Source organism: Mandrillus leucophaeus, unplaced genomic scaffold (genome assembly GCF_000951045.1).
Source record: "Mandrillus leucophaeus isolate KB7577 unplaced genomic scaffold, Mleu.le_1.0 Scaffold94, whole genome shotgun sequence".
Lineage (NCBI taxonomy): Eukaryota > Metazoa > Chordata > Mammalia > Primates > Cercopithecidae > Mandrillus > Mandrillus leucophaeus.
Genome location: NW_012110252.1, coordinates 2,183,900 through 2,211,662, shown reverse-complemented (window position 1 = coordinate 2,211,662; position 27,763 = coordinate 2,183,900). Strand labels below are relative to the sequence as shown.

Genomic DNA, 27,763 nt, shown 5'->3' with positions numbered 1-27,763 from the left:
AAGTCCAATCTCATGTTTGGATTTTAAAAAGTGAGCCAGATTTTTAAAAGTTGTTACCATCATCTGATTCTAAAATATGAGTTTCAATCTTTACTTTTATGCTTCTTAGTCTTCTAAAAGTTATTCAGAAGTATTATTGATACATACTAGAAAATAGAACTGCTTTTATTGGCCATCCTCAAGTTTAATTTACATCAAATACTTTGAAAGTCAGTGATGAAATATTACCAAAATCAATAAATTTTGTTTTGGGATTGATTCCTTTCTTCCAATTGGTTGTTCTTCGTGCACTCTCAAGCAGCGGTCAGGAAACTTTCTGAAAAGAGCCAGCTAGTAAACATTGTAAGCTTTTTGGGCCATGTATGCGTCACTGCAGCTATTCAGCTGTGCTGTTACAGGATGAAAGCAGCCGTAGACAATAGGTCAACAACAGGGTATGGCCACATTCAAATACAATTTTTATTTTTGAACATGGAAATTGGAATTGTATATAATTTGTACATGTCACAAAATATTTTTTAAAAACCATTTAAGAACGTAAAGATTATTCTAAGCTCACAGACCTTACGAAAATAGACGGTAGACCAGATTTGGCCCTGTTTTATGGCTTTGGTGGAATAGTAAACAAAACGTCTTCACTTGCATTTCTTCAAGTTCTAGGAGAAAGCAAATAAAGTTCTATTGCTATCAGAAATATAAAAAATACCATTGCCTACTGAAAGATTCTAAGCTTAATGTAAAGTCAAATACTCGAATTGATGAAAACGTTGAGTGATTTCTCCTAGAGATAACACATGTCATATGATTTAAGCAGAATAAGACCTCTGTAGATGGTAGCTCTGTTTCTTTGGCATCGGTTGATCAGTCACCTACTGTGTGCTCAGCTCTGGCTAGGTGCTGGGGGTACGGCATTGAACATGGCAGTCTCCAGTTCAAGCTTTCATGGAACTTTTTATTTTGCTGGTAGTTGATTGATCCTCTGTAATTAGTTACCCGATCTGAAGCAAATCGTATCTGCTGTGTGATGTCTCAGACACTAAAGTGACACAAGTAGATGTTTGGTACACAAGCTATTCTAAAACATCTCAGTTTTTGTCTGGTCCTGCGTCTGTCTAAAAGGATTTACCTATTTTTAGTAGTCCTGAAGGAAGGGTTAGAGCTTTTACCTTTTCAACTTTGGGGGCAAGTATGTAGTGTTAAACATATTGCTGTTTTCTTTTAGGTGCATGCTCCGAGTCCTCGATTCATTTGGTACTGAACCTGAATTTAATCACGCAAATTATGCCCAATTGAAAGGCCACAAGACCCCCTGGGGAAAATGGAATCTGAACCCTCAGCAGTTTTATACCATGTTCCGTGAGTATTCCTGTTTCATGTATGCTTTCCAGAATGCCACCAAGAATAGATGAGAAAATTAGCCGCCATCTATTTTGGGTTATGATTCTCAGGACCATTAGCTGTAGAAGTCTGTGCTGTTGAACCTTTCCTTGGGAATTACTGAATTGGTTTTTTTTGTTTTGTTTTGTTTTGTTTTGTTTTTTAGTTGAAATCGAAAGGCCACATTAACATTTTTTGAAAAGCCTTGGAAATATTCTGGAGAAAAAATGTTCAGTACAAAGTATCATTAGAAACTACTTGGGAAAGGACTTTGCAGTGACTTTAGATTGGCAGGCACTAAACACATTTTATGCCACATAGATGCTATTTAGAGTACACTTTGTCACTAATGAGGGGTGAAGTCTTTCATGCAGATCTATTTTCCACATAATTAAACCTTAATTATTTAAGCATCAAACTTTTTAAAGAAAAAAATAGCTTTTAAAAAATGGAACTGTTTTAAACTCAGTTTTGTATTTTACTGACTTCTTCAATGCTAGGCCCAGAATGAAATTTTACCTTCTCTTGCTGACTTGGTGTCATTGTTTTCAGCAGCAGTGCTTATTTCATGAGCCAATATAGTAAGAACAGCACACCAAATGATGATGAATTAACTGGCCACAGATGCTAGGCTCTTAGACATTTTCTGTTTCTATAGGGTTATTTTCCCACTTTTACCATTTTTTCCTGCTGCTTTCTGTTTACCTGGCACTAGCCTCATTTCTAATTAGCTGAGGACTGTGAACTCAAAAACCACATTTGATAGTGTTTATGCCAACAATGAATTTATTTTGTAAGTCAATAGTCTTGAGTAATGAGATGAAGCCCTATTCCAGAAGTGAAAGGCCACATGAGATAATTTGGATGATGAGAGAATTCCTGTTTTCTAAAATTATCAGGATAAGCTTGATCCAGAGGTTTCCACTTTGTAACTTCTGAGGTGAATCTGTTCGCTTTGTAGAACCAAGACCCAAAAGACTCCTTCCTAATCTTCTTCCCATGTGGTTGTCCCTTCCCATTGTATGCAGCTACCTGAAGGTAACCCCTGTCTCACACTCACTAAATGTAACAGCACATGCATTGGACTAATCTTTGGGTGTTAGGCATGAGAAGGGAGAATTAAGAATGCAGAGTAATTTTAAAAATCAACTCATCCTTAAGTGTTCTATTAAGCTCAGATTTGTGAGAGTGTGTTGTATGCTTCATAAATGTCATTGCTCATGGAGCTGTATCATCCTACTATTACACACCGTCCCTGGGGCACAGTTCATGGGGCAAATAGATTTTTGGCACATTAGGTAACAGATGGCTTTTAGTGTGGTGAGGATGCTCAGAGTTTGCCTGTGATTTGACTTTGCTGTGTAACTTTGAGGGATGGGATAAGGTGGCACAGAATAGCCTAAGAAGTGACCTGTGTGTTAAATCAAGTGAAATAAAACATTAACTGTGTTCAAAGTGACTAAAACCGCTGGGTGCTATGGCAGGTGTGTGCCCCACAAGAGATGGAGTTTCCAGGGAGTAGAGAAGAGAGGTTTTTTTTCCCCTAGAAAACAAAGTTCTATTTTAGAATGTTGGAATTCACAGTCCTGCAAACCTCTTTTGTTCTCCATGGATGGAGAATTTCAGCAGTATTGGTTGATTAAATTGAAGGAAATTCACTGCTTAAAATGTAACTGAAGATAAAAACATGGATTAATTTCTGTTAACCTGGGAAGGGAATTAGTTCCCTAACCATGACTCAGAATTCAGCAGAAATGAGGGAAAATTGATATGCTTGACTATATTTTAAAAAAAAGAACCACCTGTATGGCAAAACAACAACCAATAACATCATAAGTAAATGATATCACAGAGGGCTAAATTACTAATATAGACCCTTATATATACACATACATATATATTTATATATATACTTAAATTATATATATGTGTATATATATAATATATAAAAATTAAGAAAAAGTTCCATGTTCCAACAGAAAAATGGGAAAAGGCTATTAAGTTTAGAGGAAAGAGAAATTTACTGCTCTGAACGTATGGAAAGATGTTAACTTCACTCACAGTAAGAGAAATGCATTTTTAAACTGCACCAAGATACCATGTCCCATGTACAGATTGGCAGAAATGCGAAAGTTGAACAGCATAGCTATTCTGATGATGCGGTGAGCAAAACCAGCCCTCTTCAACGCTAGTGGTTAGAATGCAGCATGGTACTACCCCAGTGGGGATGTGTTTGTCAGGATCTAGTAAAACTGCCTCTGCATTTTCTTTCTTCAACTAAGCACCTCATATATAGGAATCTATTCCAAAGATAATGAGCAAAATCAAGATGTGGCATGTGCTCAAGGGCATTTAGTGCAGCACTATTTGTGATAGGAAGCAACAAGAAACAACCCAAGTAATCATCATAGAGGACTGAGTGAATAATATGATCCATTAATAGAATGAAGTACTACGTAGCTATAGAAAGAAATGAGGAAGGCTTTCATTCCAGGAGGGGCATGTCTAGGATATTTTAAGTGATAAGAGTCAATGTGCAGGACAATGTAGAGCTACTCCCTTTTATATATGTCAGATATAGAGGAAGAGTGTGTATGGTCGTGTTAGTATATATGAATGAACTTATATTTCCAAAAGAAACAATGAAAGGATAAATAAACTAATAAAAGTGATTGCCATTGGATAAAGTGATTCCCACTGGATAAAAAGGTATCCAGGGATGGGGCTAGAAGGCTGATGTCTCTTAATGTTCCTTATTTTGACTTTAAGACCATGTAAATGTTTTACCTAATTTAAAAAGAGAAATATTCCGAAGAATTCAAAGTAGGATCTCGAAGAAGTATTTGCACATTCATGTTCACTGCAGTAGTATTCCTAATAGCCGTGAGGTAGAAGCAACCCAAATGTCCATCCACACAAGTGGATAAAGAAAAACGTAGTGTACATATATATGCAATATTATTTAGCCTTAAAAAGGAAGGAAATCCTTCATATGCTACAACATGGATGAACCTCAAGGATATTATGCTAAGGGAAATAAGCTAGTCACAAAAAGGTGAATACCATATGATTCCACTCATAAAGTATCTAAGGCAGTCAAAATCATAGAAACAGAAAACGGAAAGGTGGTTACCAAGTTGGGAGGAGGAATTAGTGTTTAATGGCTATGGGGTTTCAGTATTACAAGATGAAAAAATTCTGAAGATCTCTTGCATACCAGTGTGAATATACTTAACACTACTGAACACTTAAAAAAGGTTATGATGGTAAATTTAGTGTTACTTGTTTTTTACCACAATAAAAATTCAAATAAAAAAGAAAAGCATTCACTAAGAATTGAAAGCAGATAGAGACAAACCTAGCTATACGCATGAGGTTGATGTTAACCTCTCATATAGAGAAGATTATTACTTAAGTGGCTTTAAAAGACCATCCTTTGACTATACAGTTGTAGTGGGAAGTATTTATATTGTTACTTGAAACTGTTATAGGTATGTTGTAGGAACCAAGATCTTTAGTATACAAAAAGAGGGGAGTACCTAAAGATTCTAGATTCCGGAATGATACACCAACCAAGAAAACTCCACAAAGTGTAGTGGGTCACCTTTGCAAATTGCTAGGATACTACCTCATTACTGTAAAAACTAAAGTGAAAGAATTCAGCTTTGATCATGCCTTTCTAGCACAAATTGTATTTGAAAATAATCAAACAGTTGATGAGAGAAAGTCATTAATCATGGAGAAATCACAACTAATAAATGCAAAAGGAATGAATTAGAAAATGAGCATTATAAAAGTCCTGATGAGACAGTAGAGCAAAACAATCATCATCAGTGGTCGCTAAATCCATCAAGTAACAGGTTGATGGAAAACTTTCTCATGGATGAGGCTGACTTGAATGGAGGAAATATGGAAATGAATAGAGAAATAAAGCAGTTTGAGACCTTTATCCTATTCAGATGTGTCTGAGCTGGAAAATTTGCAGCAACAACAAAAAGCTCCTGCACTCTGTTTTCCAGCGCCCGCCCACAGTGAACTTGGATGCATGCTTGGAAGAGGGTCCCTTTCTTCCTATGTGACAAAGGCCTGGGGTCCAGTCTACTAGGTCCTTCCCATAGAGCCCTCCATTCCTTTACCTTTTGGGTCAATGTGGCTACTGCAGTAGTCTGAAGAGAAATAGCATTCCTTTGAATATCAAAAGTTGTATTTATTTATTGTTAATTTTTCAAAAGTGAAACAAATTTACTAGTGCTTAATATATGAGCTGGATAGTAATCATTATCTAATTTCTGTATAAATATGCACATATACTGAGGATGTACTCAGAATCCTATGTGCTTAGATTGTGTTCTACTGATGGAATACTCAATGAAAAATTCCGAGACTGTGGAAATAGAGTGCTATACTTGAGGAATCAAGTCTTCAGGACTAGCTGCCTTATCATAAGACGTAGCAGTGTTGTGGTTTATGTGCAGACAGAGAGCGTGGGGAAGGCCAGTCCAAAAGAACCCGGTGGGAAGATAAAGAAAAATACACCATTGGGATGCATCTTGAGGAGTGGTGAAAGGAAATACGCTGGACCGGAATGTGTTTGCGTTCTTAAATATTCATGGTACACATCTCACTTTAAGACTCCTTCCGTTTGTCCTCTAACTCATTTTCTAAGTTGGTGGGGTTTCTACAAGTTGAAAAACCTTGCATTTCTGTATTATTTTGCCCACAGTCTCAGAAGTTCACTGGTGCCATTGCCATCATGTGTTCTCTTTGCAGTTAGGCATTTTAGGTGGTGTCCACATAGACTCTTCCTGACACCTTCCTAAGCAGCTTCTGGAGGGACTGGTGGCCAGATGATACTAAGGCCATTTGATTAGATCTATTAAGTGATGGTTTTTCCCCAGGAATCTGGTAAGTCTGGTTGTTCCTCCTTCTAGGCCCCCATTCCTGCTCGCTCCTCCTGTCCACGTATTAACATGACCTCTGAACTAGGCACTAAGGCTTTCCAGCCACAAAAACCAGCTCTTGAAAGCTCAGCTTGGATTAGGCGATTTCTCCTCAGAGACTGCAGTGCCTTCCTTTTGTCCATGGGATGATTTTAAACTCCACAGCAAAGTATTCAAGACCTTAGGCTCTCTGGCCTCAACCCCCAACCATATTCCTCCCCAGGTCTGGCCCCAGCCTCACCCAACAGCCTGCTGGTCTCTGAGAAGCAAAATTTAATTTTTTCTTTAAAACTCTACTTAAGTGACTTCCTCCAATTTTCCAATCAAATTTATAAAGAAATGTAACCCAATTACAAAAACAGGGAAAGACTTCCTCCTACTGAAAAAGGCTCCCCTAACCCTGGTGTAACTTTTATCTTTTTCACAAGTATGTTTTTACATACTTGTCACATACTTACCAAAATTTTGTATCTCCTTTTTTTCCACTTAATATATCATCTTTTTTTTTCTTCAAGACTCTACGCAGATTTGAAAACCATTGTTTCCAAGACTCTTCTACAGTCAAGTGGCTAGTTCCTAAGTCATAGTTATTTGGGGATCCTTTTGTTATTTCTTGAGATTTAACTGATGCTTTTTTTATGGTTGCCAGGTACCTGGCTTGGCATATATTTAGGTATTATTTCAGTCTCTGCCTGTAGTCCATGCATACGGCTTGTTTTAAACTCCTGAAGGCCATCTTTTATTTTTCACAGTCTCAAACAAGGTGCATTATATCTCAGTAAATAAATGCAAGAAATCTACCTGCACAGAAAAATAAGAGCGAAGGCATTTGCCTTTACCATTTAGAAGAGAGAGCTCTAAAATTGATGACTTGCACTGTAAATTTTCCAGTATTTGGATAGCTCTAATTATCTGCATGCACCACACCCTCATTTACAACTTCATCTGGCTTGTGTAAAAACATTGGCAGTGGTAAATCATCTTTATCTAATTGAGTTTTTTCCTCTCTTTCCCTAGAGTTGATGGCTGAAATTAACAGTAGCAGGCATTACAAGATACCCCATCCCTAGTTTCAGATCTCAGACCTTATTTTTATATCCTACAAAAAATTCAATAACCTTTGAAATCAGTTCTGCTTAACAGCCTCACTTTTCATATCATTACCATAGAACATTTACTACATTGCCTGAGCAAACTGTGTTCGTATAGTTTTATTTATTATGTGTGTATGTGTTAAGTACCTACAACATTTTGGCTGTCATTCACAATGTGAAGACACAGAAGAATTTGCCTTCTGGGTGCTCTCATTCTGTATAGTGAAGGCTGGAGAATATTCAGCGTTTCTTGGTACTTGTGGAAATTTGGAGCAGAAAAGACAGGGAGCTATAACGAAGTTGAGAGAAGAGCAGATTGGGGATTCTGGAGGTGTTTAGAACTTTCCGATTTCACCTTCCACCTCTTTGATTTTTTTTTTTTTACCCCCTTCTCCTCTTTCCCAAATCCTTGTAAGGTGCTCCTTAGTAAAGGCTACAGAGGTGACTAAGCCTAAGTATTTTCTTGTTCCTTATGGGCATCAGTTTAAGAGTTAGATTGGAATCTTTATTTGGTTGTCGATTTTGTCCTTTTGTTCAGTGTGTGTCCCCTGACCATCTGTGGGATGTCTAAGTCTCTGTTCTCCAGAAACTTACTTTCAGTGGAGTCAGGAGGTATGCAAAAATAAGACTTTCTCATACTTCCACTTTAGAAATTACAGACCCAGGTGAATGGAGCAGGGAAAATTTGAATGCAGAGGCGAGGAACATCCTAGTTGTGGCAACTAGAGGCAAGTTTTCCCAGGGTCCTCAAGACCCTGTCGCTTACTACACTGCTTTTTGCTCATTTCTCTCTACTTCCTTGCTGTTTCTTGAGTAGAATAGGCACACTCCCCCTCAGGACCTTTGCATTGGTTGTCCCATCTCTTGGAACATTCTTCTTTTAGACTTCCCCATCTCCTCCTTCAGGTTTTAAACTCAAATGTCATTTCAGTGAGACTGACTGTGACCTCCTCTTTTAAAATGCAACTCCTTCCTTCCCCAACTTTCTACTCCCCTTCCCTGCTTTATTTTCCTCCGTAAGTGTATTGCTATCCAGTATTTATGTTTCACTTACTTTTACTTTCTTTTTCCTCCCCTGGAATCTGAGATATATAATGGCAGGAATTTTAGCTGCTTTGTTTATTGCTGGAACTCGAACATCCTGAAGAGTGGCTGGCACATAGTAGGCATTCAGAAAGTCTTTTATTGATGGAATTAAACTAGAATGAACAATATTGCCTATTCTGTTTTTAGTCCATGCAGCAATGTAGGGAAGGAGACTGTTGTACAAATTTAAGATTGCAGAAACTTCTTTAGGCCAGTGGCCTCATCTTACTTTCTTGTGTCTTCCCAGGGAACTTACTTACATTGTTGGGCTTTCGGACCATAATGATTGTCATTTTCATTGACATTCCAACCCTGAATTTCTCCCAGGATTTGGAGCTCACAGCCATTTTTATTTGCATGATCAAATTGAGTGATGGCTTGTGGATAAAAAATTTTGCCTAGCAAAACAGGAATTTTAGAACCAAGTCAGTTCCTATTCATGCAAATAATAAGCCTGTTGGCTGTAGCTAAGGATCAGTTAACTTCCATGTACAATTTTATTTTTAGGGCATGACAACCAAAGGAGCTATTTGTGATTGAAACTGCCATTTTGGCCTTTAACTTGAATCAGGAGGGCTCTTGCCTTTAAGCTCTGTGCAGACCAGTGAGGAGTAGGATCAGCCTTGTGGTTCCTTCAGTCTGAGTCTTAGCTTTCAGCAGTGTTATTCTTCTAAGGAGTCCATTCCCTCCTAAATTGCTTTTTGACACTTGAAAATTTTACCCTGAAGTGCCTTTTGTCAACAGTTTGGGCACTCATCTTCTCAGCTCAACTGTAGATTAGTTTCCCTAGCCTGCATCCCAGCCTTCTCTCTTGAAGAAACTAGTGTCACCAACATTTGGGGGGGGAAAAAAAATCAGTTTTTGTAAAATTTTTCACATAATGTAGTAATGTATAGTTTTTTAATCCAGAATTCTTGTGTGACATAACTATTTTTCAATGCATTTGTTTCTATCGTCAGTTTTATCAGAATCAGCAAAAATGTCATGAATATGATGACAAGCATTATTCGTTTTCAGCCATACAAAAAAAAACAGAAGAAATGTTACTAGAAACCCACAAATCTAGATTTTACAATTAACCATTTACTGTAGCAATCCATATGCCAAATCTTCTCTCTATCCATCAATTCACCTTTTTTGCTGTTTTTTTTTTTTGGGGGGGGGGGATACATAAAAGAACCCTCTGATGCCTCGGCTTGACATCATTAACTGGAATTCAATATTTTGAGGGGAAAAATGATCCACAAACTTAGAAAAAAAGACCAGCAATAGTGGTTATTTCTAGGTGATGAAAGATATGTAACTTATTTTTTTCTCATATCTTTATTATCTGAAAAAAGTTTTAATCTAAGGATATATTTCTGTTATAATCAGGAAAACCAATAAATCCATTTGTATTTAGGAAAAAGAAAAGGTTGTTTATTGCAGAAGTCTGAGCAAAAAGTGAGAAGGTCTGGACTAACAAATATGAAAAGGAAAGGCTGAGTTGATGGATTTTTGAGAAACTAATATGCCTGGGACTGCTGACTGTGAGGGCTAAAGAATGGGCCCAGGCTGGCACTGGGGTTTCTTCTCTTGGTGACCAGGGGACGTGAAGATACATAACATTCTTAGAGATGTTTGGGACTTACTGATAGCAAAAGCAGACCTCAGAAATTTATGCAATTGAAAGAAAGCTCAACTTGACTTTTCAAGTTGACCTTGAAGTAGTTGGTAAGCTCCTTGAGGGCAGACACTCATCTTTATATTGTAATTTGTCAATACTTATCATATAACCTGGTTTGTAGAAATGCTTCAAAACGTTTGTCATTAAATGAATTATTCAAGCTAAGCTAATAGTATTTCTTAGAAGTAGTTATCATCATACTCTGCTCAGGGAACACATCAAGCTGATTTGTAATCATTTGTAAATAGGTGCTTCCAAAGTGCTTAAAATAGTGTTTCTCTTAATAAGAGATGCTTTGTTCTAAATTATCTTAAAATCATTGCTAATGTCTGGCAAATCTCCTGTAGTTTTGTAGCATGTAAAAAAAAAAAAATCTGTGTGGTCCCATATACATATATGGCACAAGATACTCAAGAAACTGAGGTGATACTGCACATGTATTCTGGATCCCTCTTGTGTATTTTGCTGTACCTTAGAACATTATTTTCCTCTGAAGCATGGTTTACCACTGCTGTTCACAGGATGCAGAAAATTATTTGGACTATGAGGCTGTATGTTAGAGTGACTTAAGGAGTTGATGCCCTGAAAGCAGCCAGTCTGACTCTGAATCCTAGTGTTGCCATTTCCTAGCATGTAGACTTGGGTAGTTAAACCAAATCTCTCTCTGTTTTCTTATCTGTACAAACATGTTACACGGTTATGAGGTTAAAATGGAAGAGTAACTATAATGCACTTAGCACAGAATTTGGCATGTAGTCAACTCAAAATATCAGTCATCTTTTTTAAAAATCACATTTGTTTATCCTCTGGGATGGAGGTATTACTGAAAGTACAGGATTTCCTGCATCCCGTTTGAGATTTGTTTGATTTACCTTAAAATGTAAATACCTTCTCTTTGAAATCCTCCCAACACAATAAAAGTCTCTGTTCGCTTCCTAAGGCAGAACAAAAAAGAAAGGTTGGCCTGAAATTTGAACTCAATGAAATGGACATTTCAGATAACATCCTCCTGGACTTGTGGCTTTTGATTTATTATAAGCACCATTAAGAACACTTGTGATAAGACCAGGGCGCTCTCTGCAGATGTTACCAGGCAGGCTCCAGCTGGTGTTCAGATCCTTGGAAGCAAGCCACACTGGACCCGTAGTTACTTCAGAATCACCTGCTGGGGCGAGTCACAGCTGAGCAGACCCTTATGTGGTCAAGGTTTCGTGTCCTGTGGCAAGTTTAGAGTCACCTGGGAGGAGAAGGCATGTAGAGGTCAGACCAGTGCTCAGGCCTTGGCTTATTAAATGTGGTGATACTGTTTGTAAATCTCAAGTCTCACCTGAGGTCCTTTAAACCACACTTGCAGGTTGTTGATCCCTAAGTTAACATTTCACAAGGTGAGACAGAAGTTAAAGTGTTTGGATGAAAACATAGAGGAGAGTTTAGATGTGAAATTCATAGTGTCAGAGTTGATTGAATACCAAATTATAGTCATAGCAGCAAAAGCCCACCATTCTTCACAAGTTTTTCTGATATTTACTTCTCCCTCCCACCAGTCAAGCTAGAAGCTAGGAGAATCTTTCACACAAAAATGTTACATAAATGTATTTGTTCATTTGGGTGGCTAAAGCATTTTATTTTTTACTATGCATTAGTATATTATAATATGAAATAAAACCCATTGTTTTACTTGCTGGATTATTTAAGTGCCTACCTAGGGACTAAATGACTACATTTCAGAAACAAATATTTCAAGCATCATGCTTTAATCACCATGTAAATTTTCTGAAAATAAAAAAAAAATTAAAAGCACCTGATCCTGAAGTAGAGTGTCAGGTTTGAGTTCAAAACTTTTAGAATTAACAAAAAATTTTACAAAGAAATATTTTAAGCTGCACCGTAACACTGAGAATGCACACAGGCTGTGTTCCTGTCCCTGCTAATCCTTGAAAATTCCCTGTGCCCTCAGCTCCTCAAAAGGGGGAGGAAAAACAACCATTGCCTCTTGTTGGCAGTAGAATTTATTCAGTAATTTACTTTCCAGCCAACTGCAGCCATTGCCATTGCCTCTGGGCACTTGTTCAAAAACGCAGAAATGAAATAACAGATTGGCCAGACTGAACACAACTCCCCAGTCACAACCCTATTATCTCCTCATTCTGTCACCCCCATTAGGCAAAAGCCTGGGAAACGGAGGTTGACAACACAGTATTTACATGGCTCTTGCATTTCCACAGCTCAGGGCTTCCTGCCAGTGTCCCTTCTTCATCATGTTCCCCTGCATGCATGGTGGGTGACATTGGAGTCTGGGCATCCGAGGCCTGTGCTGCAGGCTCGCCTTTGCCCATCTGTCTGAAAGAATTTCTGTGCTAGTACAAGCCTGGGAAACCGCTCCTCAGTCCTAGGACAGCCAGAATGAGATGAAGGGACCAGCTTTCTCTATTTGCTGACCACCTACCTGTGAATGGATGTGGTTAAGGTTGCAGTGTGTGGACTTTTCAGAATCTTGTGTATATCTCAATTTACCAGGAGGAATTTGGTTTCATGTTATTTATAGCTGTTCTATTCAGGTCAGAGCCAAGCAGAGCAGTTGCTTCATTTAATATCAGCCGCACATGGTCTCAGCAGGCTCATCTGAAAAACTGAGATTTCTCTTGACGGAATGAAGGTAAAGGAGAAGAGGGTCTCTGTTTAATCCAGAGAGAATTATTTTCTGACTGTCACTTGCTGGTGAAATGCCTTTTAAAATTACAGGCACGAGATGCAGATGTTTGGAGAGGGTGTGGGGTTGCTGTACCCCTTGGTCAAGTGTTAGAGAAGTTACAGAACCCAAATGAGAGAAATCCAAAATTTTCTTTTCCAGAATAGCGTACTCTGTAGACAGTATTCCTTTGCAGTGGTTGGTGTTTTTTTGGAGTGGTTTGTGCCCCAGCAAGCTTTACCTTTTATTCTGTCTTCATTCCATGCACCTGTTCAATATAACCCCATAATTACATCTTTTATGAGTGAGTAATTCTTAGAGGAGATGAAAGGTTCTGGGGATTATTCATCACTCTATCCCTAAACGTCTTGTTATGTAGCTGGGTGAAAAACACCGCTGGAGTCAGATTCAGTTACATGGGGGCTCTGTGCCTATTCAGAACTCCCGATCAGCCCTGCCCCCTACAGGTTTTTGGCCAGTGGGTGGTGAAACCTGGGTGAGAGCATTTCTGCTGGGAAACGGACAGTAGCCTTATTCTGAGGCAACAAGGAAAAGAATACACAGCTTAATGATTTTCAGACAGATGTATTTTCCCTAAAAAGAGCAGGTTTTGGTTCAGGTTAATCCATCCTAGAGAGAAGTGTTCTCATGACGGTTTTACTGGGAACGTGTGGGAGAGAGCAATCCCTCACCTCCCTCAGGTGTAAGAAAGAACAAGGTAAGATGAAAACATTTTGTTACGGGTAAGATGGCCTGTGTTAAATACGTGATTGTTGTTTCTTCTTGCTGATTGGACACTAACTGTCCTCTCCATTTCTTTGCACACCAGCTCATACCCCAGACAACAGCTTTCTGGGGTTTGTGGTCGAGCAGCACCTGAACTCCAGTGACATCCACCACATTAATGAAATCAAAAGGCAGAACCAGTCCCTTGTGTATGGCAAAGTGGATAGCTTCTGGAAGGTGAGTCAGTCTGTGCGTGTGTCTCTCTCTGAAAAGAAGCTTGTTGGGTAATTTAACTTTGATCCAGGGAGTCGTCAAGCCAAGTGCCCAGGGCTTAATGGGATCTACTTAGACATAAACAAGAACGTGCAAGGATTCAGTTGCTCAGCATTTGGGTTTCTAACCAAGGCTGTACCTGCTCTTCTGGTAGTGGCTATACAACAGCCCCCTTCACTCTCTGCATGTCAGAAGGGACACATTCTAGCTGCTTTCACACCTTGTACTTGCTTCTGAGAGCCAGGGCCCTCCAGGGGTTGAATATCTTTCTGGAGCAAGGTACCGCACAGGGAGAAACTTTACCGAGGGGAGTCTCCCTCTGCTTCTGGGAGGTAGTCTGTGGAGGTAGGCAGCTCCCTTTCCTGGGAAACGCAGTGGCCTTCACATCCTCTTGGCTATAGTCACTACTCACCTGATGTGGAAAGTAAATTCTTGCTGGGGCTGACTGTAGGCAGTTTGTTCAGGGAGGTCTTGGCTGAAACAGCACTCCTGGCTACAGACCAAACCAAGTTTTCCAAAAGCCTTGGGCCCCTTGGCCCTCCTAAGTTGATTTCCAGAGTACATCTGGGGAAAGTGTAACAGGAGAGGAACCAGATTGGATGTGACCTGTTGACAGGTAATGCAGATCTTTTTATGTGGGAAGTCTGCCTCAATAGGCAAATATCATAATTTTTTTTTTGAGGAAATGTTTTTTAGAAGATAGAAGTCTTCAGGAGCTCACAACATGCCTCTTCCTAAATATAAGAATTAATTGCTTTCTTGAATGATCACACACTGTGGTCTCATGTTACTTCCTAACCAAGGAAGTTAGGAATCCTACAACTGAAGGAGTACAGGTGATGTACAGGATAAAGAATTCCTTGGTACTGCTTTTCTGACCCTGTGTTCAGAAAAGGAAAAGCAATGCCCTACCCACCAGCTCTAAGGTGCTAACTACACCAAAGGGATGATGAGATCAGCCCACCTCCAGGGAGGCAGATTTAATTCCAGACAACTCTGTCTTAAACAGCTAAACCTTTGTCTTTGTTTAGTACAGTAGTTCTCAACTGCAGACTATTTTATTTACCGATTCCCCTATGCCCAGGGAACATTTGACAGTGTCTGGAGACAATTTTGGTTGTGATGTCTGGTCAGTGGTGCTACAAGCATGTAGTGGGTAGAGGCCAGGGATGCTGTACATGTCCTACAATGAATGGGATGGCCCCTGGCACAAAACACCAGTAATGCCAAGTGTGAAAAACCCCCGGCTGGTAAGAATGTTTCCTCTGTATGTTATGCCATACTTTGTTGTCTCAAGTAAAATGAAAGTTAATCTAGATTGTAAATGGCTATCGAAGATGGTCCCATAAATTTGTGTTGCTGTCCTTGTGTAAAAATGTGTCCTGTGTTGATAGTGCATTTTCCAGCTGACTTTCAGCCAGACTTGGGTTAAAACAGGCATCTTAGGTGTTCTCATGCTCAGCTTGTTCATGAAATTAATGGTTTGCGGCGTTAGTTTTAGGCGGACTGTGGCTTTTAAAGAAAAACCTCTGCACCTGCTTGAAGATAGCTTGCATGTCCATGTGGGCTTGATACAGAAATTATATCACTTTGTTTGGGGGCCAAGTGCAACTACCTCCTAGCACCCTTTGGCAACTTTTTCCCTTTCCCTGGAAAAACAAAACAATAAATTGGTTCTGAAAGATTTTGGTCACCTGTTTTGGATAAATTAATACTGCCACTAAAAGGGTGACTTTTCTGTGCCAGTAAGAATACCGAGGCCAGGCGCGGTGGCTCACGCCTGTAATCCCAGCACGTTGGGAGGCCGAGGCGGGTGGATCAACTGAGGTCAGGAGTTTGCAACCAGCCTAACATGGTGAAAACTCATCTCTACTAAATACAAAACAATTAACTAGGCATGGTGGCGGGCACCTGTAATCCGAGCTACTTGGGAAGATGAGACAGGAGAATCCATTGTATCTGAGAGGTGGATGTTGCAGTGAGCTGAGATCACGCCATTGCACTCCAGCCTGGGCAACAAGAGCGAAACTCCATCTCAAAAAAAAAAAAAGAAAAAAGGAATCCCAAAAGCATTAACCATGTTGCTCAAGTGATCTGGAGTGAGATTTAGAAATCTGTCCATGTTTTGAGGTGTTAAAACTCCATGTGTGCCCAAGCTTCTGTGTACCTGTGCCATGCGTCACCTAAAGACTACAAAAGGTTGGGTTGCAGTGTGTCCACATTCATCTTTGCCTGAGTAATAACACCCAAAAATCCTGGGTGTTACTTCAATTTTATTACATCCGGCATTCTGTGCTGTAAAAAGCCCAAGAAGGTGAAAAATCCTATAAAGTTTTCACAGGAATTGAGGACATCTTCTCCAACTCTAGAAGACAGCACAGTATGTGAGCGTTTAGTTTCTTTTTCCAAAGCGTGTGCATCCCAGAGTGTTTAGTGAATGCACACAGAAAACCAATGTGCCTTTTAAGTGAGATGTTATTCCAACCACATTTCTAAAGTTACCTTCAACATAAGCTTTAGCTAGCAGGATGTTTTATCAGTGGTCTTCCCCATCTTGTGTCCCATTCCCCTCTCCTCTACCCAATCCTGATTCACGTCAGAGAGCTTCAGGAAGGGAACTGGCACCTTTGTGTCCTGGGGGGTTTAGGATTGCAACTGGGAGATGTGCGAGGGCACAGTTTGGACCAGATGACTTTGGAAGGTCTTCCTTCACCTCAGATTCTAGGACTTTAAATTCTGAAGATTCCTGCTGTGCCATAAATCCTCCTTCACTCTTCCCACCACCCTCCTTCTTGAGAGAATCTCCCTACCCATCTTGCCACTTAAGTGGGAAATGCAAACATGTAACTCCCTCCAATGTTGGCTGATTGGATTCTGGAGTTGTCCTCTGATCCAGTGCAGTCCAGCTTTTTGGTGGCTGGAACTATAATTCTGGCTCAGAAAGCTGAGCTGCATCAATGAGATTCTTCACTTGGTGTTAGAAAACCGAGTCACTGAGAGTGAGCCATGTTAACAGAAATCAAAAAAATAGCAGGAGGGCGAGGCAGAAACCTTCCAGGAGTCCACTTGATGAAGCAGGACCCATGTTGACAGGGAGAGGGTGCTGTTGAGAGGATAATGCATTCCTCCACAAGGAGAGGCACAGCCCTGACTGATTAGGGTGCAGTGGAGGGCCTGATAGAGTGGAAGATACAGATACAACTCCTGCAGCCTGGAGAGAAAGAGAAAGTAGCTGCTGGAGTTTCTGGTAGCTCTCTTGTCCCAGATCATGTATCCTTTCTCACACTCTGGTCTTGCAGTATCTGAGTGCTCTGTTCCTATAGTCATATCAGTATATTTACTAAAATACTAGATACTAAATGCCTATCAAGAAAAACAAGTCTATTAAATATACAAGCTAAGGAGGAGTGAACTTGTCCTTTAATCTCCTGTCCCCAGATTCATGACCAAGGTACTCAGTGGTCTTGTCCTGATGTTACAGTCCATGATGGGGAGGTTGAGGTGGGGAGGGGAATCTTGCCATCAGATTCCAGAATCCCAAGGGTATCAACTTAGGAACCACCTCTGCCCAAGCCCCTTCATATCAAATGAGACTGCTAACAGCCTGATCCCAAATACAAGTCTCTCTTCTTACCTCAGGAACCTACAGTTCTGGGTCCCTGACCTCTACCTCTGAGACCATCTAATGATCCACTCCTGCTAACACTAGAGATGTGCCCAGAAGAACAGCAATCTATCCAGTATGGTCAAATTCAAAATCCTTCTACATTGTTTTAAATAAAGTCATCAGAAATGGAAAATTGGTCAACTTTGTAAAAAGAGATTTTTGAAATATGGGAATTGAAGTGTTAACTATATTACTTTAATTTCTGTGTTTCTTTAAAAATAGTATCCTGAGCATAACTGAATTTTCTTTTTTTTTTTTTGAGACGGAGTCTCGCTCTGTCGCCCAGGCGGGAGTGCAGTGGCCGGATCTCAGCTCACTGCAAGCTCCGCCTCCCGGGTTTACGCCATTCTCCTGCCTCAGCCTCCCGAGTAGCTGGGACTACAGGCGCCCACCACCTCGCCCGGCTAGTTTTTTGTATTTTTTAGTAGAGACGGGGTTTCACCGTGCTAGCCAGGATGGTCTCGATCTCCTGACCTCGTGATCCGCCCGTCTCGGCCTCCCAAAGTGCTGGGATTACAGGCTTGAGCCACCGCGCCCGGCACATAACTGAATTTTCAAGTGCTGGTGCAGGGTTAGTATCTTATGTTTTCATGATCCTACTATGATCTTATTACAAGTTAATACATGATCGCTGCTAAGGTAAATGTCCTGGAGGCCTTTCTTTGACCACGTCAGGAGAACAAGAGTTGCCTCTGAACCACACATTGGGGTTCAGACTCGCAACTTAACCACTTGTAAGGTGGTTGACTGTCCTGAGCCTCAGATTCCTAGCCTGTAAAGTTGGGACAGTAATAGCTGCTGGCTTCTTGGCCTTACTAGTGCACACATCACCTGAGGATCTTGTTAAAATGCAGATTCTGGTTCATACCTGGGATGAGACCAAGACTCTTTCTTACAAGCATCCAGGTGATACCGATGGGCTGTTAGAAGAGCATGCTTTGAGCAGCAAGGTCTTAGGATAGTTGGAATTTGTACAGTGTGTGGCACAAAGTAGCTGACCGATTCGCAAATAAATAACTCCTATTTTCTACTTACCTGTGTCTTCCTGCTGCTCTTGTCAGACTGCTACCTGTCACTTTTTGCTACTGTGGGTGCCTAGTTCAGTCACCCTCATTCTCACTTTCATATTTGTAGACTTTGCTACTTCTAATCTCTGCCACCTAGCCCCAAGAGCCAGGTAAAGCTGTGGTGAGCAGTGGACTGTAAGAGGAGGTAAGAGGCACGCTGTCTTCCTTGTGTCCTGCTGTCCTGGTTTGTACATTCAGGTGCCGCTGGGCAGTGTAATCATAGACTTGGAGATGGATGACTGGGTTCAAATCCTGACTGGGCCACCAGCTGCCTAAGGTTGAGTACATTACTTACCTGGTGCACAGTAAGTCTAAATACATGTTTGCTGCTCTTATTAATGTCATTATTGGGGCCAGATAGGAAATGCTGCAATGGGAATTGGTGGGGAGGTGAGCCAGGGAGTTCTATCCTATGAGGAAATGGAAAGTATAAGCCTGCCCAATGATACTCGAATTGTAATTCTTAATCTATGTAAGTGGTTGGCAAACTCTAGCCTGTGGACCAAATGTAGCCCAACATCTGTTTTTGTCAATTACATTTTACTGGAAGATGGCCATGGCCTTTCCTTGTCCGTGGCTGCTTTTGCACTAAAATTGTAGAGTTAGGTAATTGTGGCAGACTGTATGACCCACAAAGCCTTAAAATATTTACTCTCTGGCCTTTCCTGGGAAAAGTTTTCTGACCCCTGAATTATGCCACGTCCCAAGTACACCAAGTCTGTCTCAGAACATTGGCCAACAGTCCCCGGCATGGATCTCATTAGAGGTCTTTTTCAGGGTTCTTGATTATATTCTTCTGTATGATTGAGGCTGGTGGATAGCCAATACGTGGAAAAGTGAAGTGTAAGTTAACTGAAATCGTGATCACTCTAGAGATGGAGCTCCAGGCATTGAGCCTGGTACCTCTTTGTAGGCATTCAGCAAAAGGTAGTGCTTATTTAGTAACTAATGCGCTGATAATAAAAGAGCCTTGAATCTGTGTGGTGTTTCTGCTTCTTGGAGCCCTTCACAGCCATCATTTAAGGTGGTACAGGCTGATGCCTTTTAAGGAAACAAGGACAGCTGTTATCTTCCTTAATCGTCCTGGTGTGTAGATGAGGAGCTGGCTCAAGGAGGGAGAGTGACATGGCCAAGTCCGAAGCAGGGTCAGGGCTCTGAGCTCTCCTCTTGGAGACTTGCCTCCCTGCTGCCAATAGTTCCATGGAGCTGCTCCACTGCCACTACCCTGGAGGGAGTGGGTCTGTGGTTACAGCAGGATTCTAAACCTGGGAGGGAAGGTCTCTCTGGGTGAGCTAAGTGTACAGCAGCAGCCCTGAGCAAATACTGGCATCACAGGTAAAATGTTGCTCCTGGCTGCTCACCGCAGGATCGCCAAGTCAGCGACAGCCTTGCAGCCAGTTCTGTAGGGTAAATAAGCCTGATATGAGTATTTCAAATAGTTTCCAGCTCCAGGCCCCAGGGCCTGGTGTGGTCCAGCCCTCGCCTACCTTGGCAACAACCAAAGTCAACCAGTCTTAACTGAATTTGAAAAGTTTCTTTTTATCTAGACCTCAAAGACGTTGTGGTTTTAAAGCATCCCCTGAAATGACATATGATCCCTTTCCTATATGCCTGAGAAATCAGGCAGCAGAACTTTCAGAAATGTGACCCCACTTCCCCCACTCCTGCCCTTTTCTACTTTATTCTCCATACAGCAGCAGCCAGAGTGATCTTTTCTAAAATGCAAATTGAATCGTGCTACTCCTTTGCTCAGACTCTGCAATGACTTCATTTCACACTTAGAACACCTTACCTTTACAGTGAAATCCAGTCTGGGTAGTGTGTTTTAGAGAGGTTCTCTGAAGCCAGCCACTCCTGCTCTGTACCTACTCCTCTCTGGCTCCTGGACTGTAGCCACAGGGGTCCTGTGTGTCACCCATTCCACCAGGGGCTACCAGCCTCTTTAATGGCTGCTGCCTGTCCTGGCTCACCCCAACTGGAGCCACCAAGACCACCCTGTTCCACACTTGTGCCTCAACCAGATGTCACCCCTCCCCCTCCCTAGTATAGCACCCTGTTTATTCCTTTTATATCATTTGAATCATCTTGTAATCATATAATTATCTTTTGTTGTCAATCTGTCTTCCTTACTAGACTATAAGCTCTGAGAGAGTAGGAATTGCACCTGTTTTGCTTACCCAGCTGCCTGGCACGTGGTAGGCACTCGGAAACCACTTGAAGACTGAATGAATCTCCCCTAGGTTTAGCTTAAATTACTGTTTATCCATGGAACCTGGGATACAACTTAGAATGCTTTCTGCCTAGGACACTCTCCTGTGTTCTCTGCTGACCCCAGGGAGACAAGAAGGGAGTCTGGTGGAAAAGGAACAGAGCTACACATGCACATTCCACAGACCCCATAGAGGCTTCAAGAGTTTTTCTAAACCTCTTGTGAGATTAGCAGGGAGATGGCATGGGAACAAGATGCTGCACAGGGCAATGGGAACTTGGCTATGGTCCAGCTCTGCTGTCATATGATTGGGACAGGCCACTCCAACCTCAGTTTCCTTGCTCGCATAAATGAAGGTATTGGTTTAAAAAAAGAATGAATTATTATACACAACAACATGGATGACTTCAAAATAAGAGGAGCATTTATACTGTTTGATTCTGTGTATATTATACATATAAAACTCTAGAAATGCAAACCAATCCATAGTGACCAAAAACAGGTCCTTGATTGCTTAGGGAGGGGAGAGGAGGAGAGCTGGATATGTTTGCTGTCTTGGGTGTGGTGATAGCTTTATGGTTTTCACAATGTAAGTGTGTGTGTCTGTGTATGAATGAGGCAGACTTTTATGTGTTCCCATAAAGTCTACAAATTTGCCAAAGTCTAGAAATTTCTTGTCCTTTACAGAAAAAATTTGACAACTCCTGGATGAGATCAGTAATTATTCACCTGTGTGTTTTTGGAGCCCTGGGGTCTGCTATTATAGGAGGGTCAAGGAGCAGCCACACAGGGTGGGCCCTGCCTCAACAGAGCAGTTCTCATATATCTGTGGCATAGATTTGGCTTTTGGCCTTCCAGTAAGATTTAACTGGGGAAAAGGGTGGTTAAAGTCTCTAGACTAGGTGACTGCTGCATCTGAGATAGAATCCCATTCTGAAAACTATGTAATTATCTAGCTTACTAATTTGGTTGACTTGGGCTTAGTTTAAATTAATGCAAAATTGGAAATGGGAGTCATTTGGAGAAATGCCATTTTATTTCATAGTAGGAATTAACTGCTCTTAGCTCATTGTTTTAATGAACCACCCAAGACCTTTGTGATTAAAGAATGTACTGAAACCCTTGAAAAGAACACATTTTTGTAAGTAGATTAAACCTTGTCATTCTGTTTTGTTCTTCAGGCTGCTTAGCCAGGCTTCTCTGCCCAGATAATACAGAGATAAATAAACCAGATAAATTTAAACCCACCCTAAGTCAAATTGGCATATATTTTGAAATAACAAAGTTGGAATCAGTTTTGTTGGATTTACTGGAAAGTCTGATGTGATCATAGCTATTTGTTCTGGTTCCAACCAGAAGAATGTTAAAAATTAGAAAATCATGTGTCTCCTGCTTATTTCCCCTGGGGGAAAAGTCAGAAAAGATCCTTTCATGATCCCTTGGAGATGGCGCTTGCCAGAGGCAGGGAGGAGTGTAGGCACCAGTAGCAATGGTGAGCCCCCGGGGGCAGCCACTCACCAAGCCGTGGTTACCTGTGCCTAGCACATGATAAAGTGTACTCACATCACAGAACCTGTTCTCTAAATTCAAGGATAAGATTGGAACAGGCAAGGGAGGAACAGAGGAGAAATCAGTTGCAAAGGGAAACATCAGAACTGAATCATTAGCTTTTAAGATTCTAAGAGCCATGGTCCAGGAGCCTCAAGGATTTGTTTTAATGGTGTTGGCTGTATGCTGACTATAACATAACCCCATGTGGCGGCACCCCCTTGTAAGCATGTCAGTGTTTGGTAAGTGCATGTGAGTAGGAATCAATGTGGAACTAGGAGTCCATGGGACCCGGAGGGTAGCCTCACCTGATGTCATCACCCTACTGGTCCATTCCCTGTTTCAGCAAGCTTTATGCGATTGCCTTAGATCCATGAGGTTTCCTTGTCACACATTCTTCTTCTTGTACCCATTTCAGCCCGGAGACACTGATTGGACATGGTGTAGGGGAGTTGGAGGAGCCTTGGATGGGAAAGAAGATGCCCAGATTTTCATTTCCGTTGTGCCATTTATTGGCTACTTGTCCTCGGAAGTCATTTGCCCTCTGGGTCTCATTTTCCTTATCTGGCAGCCCTCCCAGCATCATTCTGAAATCTGTGAGGTTTCAGAAGAAGCTTTGAGTTGAATAACGAGTTCCATATTCCAGGCTAAGTCATGCTTTCAGTCTCCTGTTTAAAAGTCTATCAAGAGGCCAGGTGCGGTGGCTCACGCCTGTAATCCCAGGACTTTTGGAGGCCGAGGAGGGTGGATCACGAGGTCAGGAGTTCAAGACCAGCCTGGCCAAGATGGTGAAACCCCGTCTCTACTAAAAATACAAAAATTAGCTGGACATGGTGGTGGGCGCTTGTAATCCCAGCTACTCGGGAGGCTGAGGCAGAGAACTGCTTGAACTGAGAAGGCGGAGGTTGCAGTGAGCCGAAATCGTGCTACTGCACTCCAGCCTGGGCCACAGAGCGAGACTCCCATCTCAAAAATAAAAATAAAAAAATAAGTCTATCAAGTTTTGGGGCATAAGGGTGAGAGGAAAATAAAACCAAGGCCCCTTTGTCAGCATACAGCTTCAGTAGAAACCCCAAATTCTTGAAATCTGTATAGTAGACTGCAAGTTTTTTCTCCTTTCAGAGCCCAGCCCACTGACACTTTACAGTTGACAGCCCAGCCCAGATATGGGCTGCTGTGGCTTCTACCGAATCATGCTTGGGACTGCCACAGGTTTCTTTTGGGTTGGGGCTTGAAGTGGTTGGCAAGAATGCATGGCAACCAGCCCTGAATCTGGGACTTGGAGCCTATCAGCTCCCTGCTCTTTGATAATGGAATAGTCTGTAGACTTCTTCCCACTTGTGAGAAAAAACTCCCCCTTAGAACTCAACTGGTAGAGCTTCTCATAGCTTACAGTTCCAAGCAATATCTTGGTTGTAGGTCCAGGCAGGACTCTGACATGGCCCTCTGGAATAGCATTGATGTGTGGGGTTCTTTGCTAAGATGATTTCCAGTCTGTGTTCCAGGGAGATTTAGGAAAGTTGAAGTTCATTCTTAGAACCTAAGTCTGTGTTTGTTGTTTGTTTTGTTTTGTTTTGTTTTGTTTTGTTTTTAAAAAAAAGAAACAAAAAAGGTTGCCTGGTCATAAGTGCCAGCTGGGAACTTGTTCAACATCCACATGCCAGGGCCCCTTGTCACCCTCATTTAGTCAGAATTTCCAGGGAAGGGACCAGGAAATCTGTGTGTTCCAACAGGTGCTCCAAACAGACAGGCTTGGGAAATGCCACACTAGGTAGCCACCCATTTTCCTAGTTCAGAAAAACCTTAATCTCTTCCTTTCCATGTGTGGTATATGGCTGCCATGTAACCAACAACCACATCAGGCTGTAGAAGACACTTGCTATTCCTTCGTTTTACCTCGGCCGCATCCAGCGCTCAGGGCCTTTGCTTCCCAGTACAGCTGACCAACTGCACGGCCTTCAAGGACTTGCCCCCTTGTTTCCATGATAACAGCCAGTTGCATAAATCCATGTGGGGTGCAAAACATGGATATGGGTTTCAGTGATATATCTCTCAAGAATGCTTATCTTTTAACCCAAAAATGCAAATAATTTTTTTTTCCAATTTTAGATCTTTTAAAGCACGTCTCGTAGCCTTTTGAAGCATGTGTCTGTTTTATAGGTGATAGAACAAAGCCTCAGACATTTAGAAGAAACAGTCCACCTTTAGGATAAGTCATATTCTTCTCAACCTTCCTTTCCTGTGACCTTTACACTGTAGAGCAGGCCACTCATGGTACAAAGGTTTGAATGATGGATGATAGAATCTTAGACCTTTGTCCCAGGTGGTTAGGGAGGTGTTCCAGAAACCTGGGAATGGAGAGTAGTTTTCGTGGTGCCCCTGCATGAAAACCACTAGCCAGTTGCTTATTGCGTGGGTGGCTGGCGCCCTCCCAGCAGCATAAACAGCTAAGTGCAAATCACTGCAGCTGTGAGAAGAAAACATGCAAGACTGCTGTCGATGAAAAGAGGCTCTTGGGGCTCGGCAGAGGGTCTCCTGTGAAAGCCAGGGCTGGCTTGGGAAGCTGGAAGCTCAGGCAGCCAGTGAACATCCTGAGGGTGGGGTGCTTCTGGAAGGTTCCGAATCACTGCCTTCCTGCTCCAATAGCGCTGGGATGAGTTCATTTGTAGCTCTTAGTAAACACAGCTGTTGTGGTTGTAATTTGCCTGGAGGCTTTTTACTATTACTCCAACCCTAACAGTTTGGCAGCTGATACAGGAGCAGTGGTGTTGAGGTATGGGAAAAGAAGTTGCTGAGAGCAAAGAGAGAGGGGTGGCAGCTGTCCATGGACAGAAGCCACTGAGCAAGTGCAAGCGTGTGGAAGCTGTTCTCCATGGACAAGGAGGAGGCAGCATCTCACATAGTGACCCAGGGGCTTCGGTGCCCAGACGATGAGCAGTACAGGGAGAGGAGCCAGAGGACCCCTGTGGAAGGTTGTTAAAAAAGCATTGCAAGATTGTTCCCCTCAAGTGAAGAAAGGGTTGAGAGCGTTCTTGAAGGGAGACAGAACTGTAATGCCTCTGAATTTAAAACAGTCTGAAAGGCATGGTCTACTGAATGTGATTGGGCACTGATTTATAAGAATGAGGTAATTGTGTTGATTATGTGATTTTCCACCTAAATAGAACATTATTGAAGTATAACTTGTAGGAAAACATGGTTTGGATGAGATTTCTAGGTATAGTCCCTATTCTAAGAGTATGGTGACAAATTGAGGAGATAGACTTACACTGGTCCATCCTGGACAGCAGGTTGTTGGGTTGGCAGGAGATAGCCTCACTGTTCAATACTGAGATACTGGGGTGCTCCCTCCAGTGTTCCCACAGAGTTCCTTATGGCATCTCAGCCCTCCTGAGGTGGTGCAGTCCAGGCATGGAGAGACAGTCAAGGGCACTGCCACCCTCCCAACTCGATGAAGGCTTCCCAGCTGGGGAAGGAGAACTGGGGACTTCATTTGGTTCAAGGGTGAAAATCCCTGAGGATGCTCCAGCTTCACCTTGGGAGAATAATGTTCATTCCTTGTCAACACTGCTAGAAGTTCAGACACCCCAAAAATAGGAAGCCTTGGAACGAATTCTCTATGGTCCTTAACAACCATTGTTTAAAACATCAGCCAGTGGAGCAAAATCACAGCAGTAGAATGAAACAGGTGTGTGTGGATTTCTGCCTTTTACTTGGAGAGAGAAGCAAAGTTAGATGTATGATTTTAAAATGAAGGTGGAGAAGCAATTCTCAAATGTGGGAAGGATGGAGGATTCATATAAGCCAGTGGAATATGTTGGGCCAGTTAAAGGAAGTCTCACCTCTTTCTGGTGGCTGTTTACACTGCTGTGAAGAACAAGTATATGAAGTGTTAGTATGGATTGGCATCTGGGGGCTTCCCATGCCAATTGGAATGCTTAAATTTTTGATAGAAATGAAAATTATGAGATTTACCCTGTGGAACCGTCTATATTAGTGCAGATCCATGTCATAGACACCTTGAAACATAGGCCCTGCAAGAACAGAGCTTGCTGTTGGAGTTTTACATTAAAAATACAGACTCTAATCCCAGCACTTTGGGAAGCCCAGGTGAGTGGATCATGAGGTCAGGAGATTGAGACCATCCTGGCTAACATGATGAAACCCCATCTCTACTAAAAATACAAAAAAAAAATTAGCTGGGCGTGGTGGCAGGTGCCTGTAGTCCCAGCTACTCCAGAGGCTGAGGCAGGAGAATGGTGTGAACCTGGGAGGCGGAGCTTGCAGTGAGCCGGGATCACGCCCCTGCACTCCAGCCTGGGTGACTGAGCAAGACTCCGTCTCAAAAAAGAAAAAAAAAAAAAATACAGATTGGGAGCAGATTTTACAATGTGGAATATTTGTTGGAAGCAGATTTCAACCTTCAATTGCAAGAAAGGGTATTATGGCATTGAGAAGCAGTGATAAACCAATTTAGAAAATATTTTTAATATTTGTGCTTCTAAAGCCATATTTAGCATCTATACACAATTTTATACTTAAATAAAAATCATATATGCAATATATGCTCATAAAACCTGGTGGTGGCTATGCAGCCCTCAGTACTGAACGAGTCCATCTGCAGTCAAGATAATCAGGACTAGCCTGAGCACAGTGACTCATGCCTTTAATCCCAGTACTTTGGAAGGCTGAGGTGAGCGGCTCACTTGAGCCTAGGAGTTTGAGACTAGCCTGGGCAACCTGGTGAAACCCTATCTCTTCTAAAAATACATAAATTAGCTGGGTGTGGTTCCAGCTACTCAGGAAGCTGAGGTGGGAGGATCGCTTAATTCCGGGAGGTCAAGGCTGCAGTGAGCTGAGATTGTGCCATTGTGCTGTATAAATCAAGACTCCTGCTCCAGCCTTGAGGGACAGCAGAGCTCCAGGGAATGCTGGAGCTATCCCTGCTCAGTTGTAATTTGTACTGCTGGCCAGCCTTTGATTCTCTCCCTCTTTTTTTTTTTTTTTTCCATGTTTACCTAAACTCCTTCCATAATGTTTGATGAAAGAGTGGAGTCATAAAATTCATGGTGGTTTGGTGCTCTCTAGCTTTTCTTTTTTTTTTTTTTTTATTATACTTTAAGTTCTAGGGTACATGTGCACAACGTGCAGGTTTGTTACATATGTATACCTGTGCCATGTTGGTGTGCTGCACCCATTAACTCGTCATTTACATTAGGTATACATCCTAATGCTATCCCTTCCCCTTCCCCCTCCCCGCAATAGCACCCAGTGTGTGATGATCCCCTTCCTGTGTCCAAGTGAACTCATTGTTCAATTCCCACCTATGAGTGAGAACATGCAGTGTTTGGTTTTCTGTTCTTGCGATAGTTTGCTGAGAATGATGGTTTCCAACTGCATCCATGTCCCTACAAAGGACAC

The 27,763-nt window shown here is 41.8% G+C and overlaps 1 protein-coding gene across 1 annotated transcript in view; it reads left to right on the top strand.

The window, feature by feature from the left end:
- MGAT5 (mannosyl (alpha-1,6-)-glycoprotein beta-1,6-N-acetyl-glucosaminyltransferase) overlaps nucleotides 1–27,763 on the top strand; it is a 327,806-nt gene that overhangs the window by 224,660 nt on the left and 75,383 nt on the right. The window contains exons 10-11 of the mRNA XM_011970295.1: nucleotides 1,223–1,356; nucleotides 13,682–13,815. Coding sequence (XP_011825685.1) covers nucleotides 1,223–1,356; nucleotides 13,682–13,815 — 268 coding nt within the window. The remainder of the gene's footprint in view (nucleotides 1–1,222; nucleotides 1,357–13,681; nucleotides 13,816–27,763) is intronic.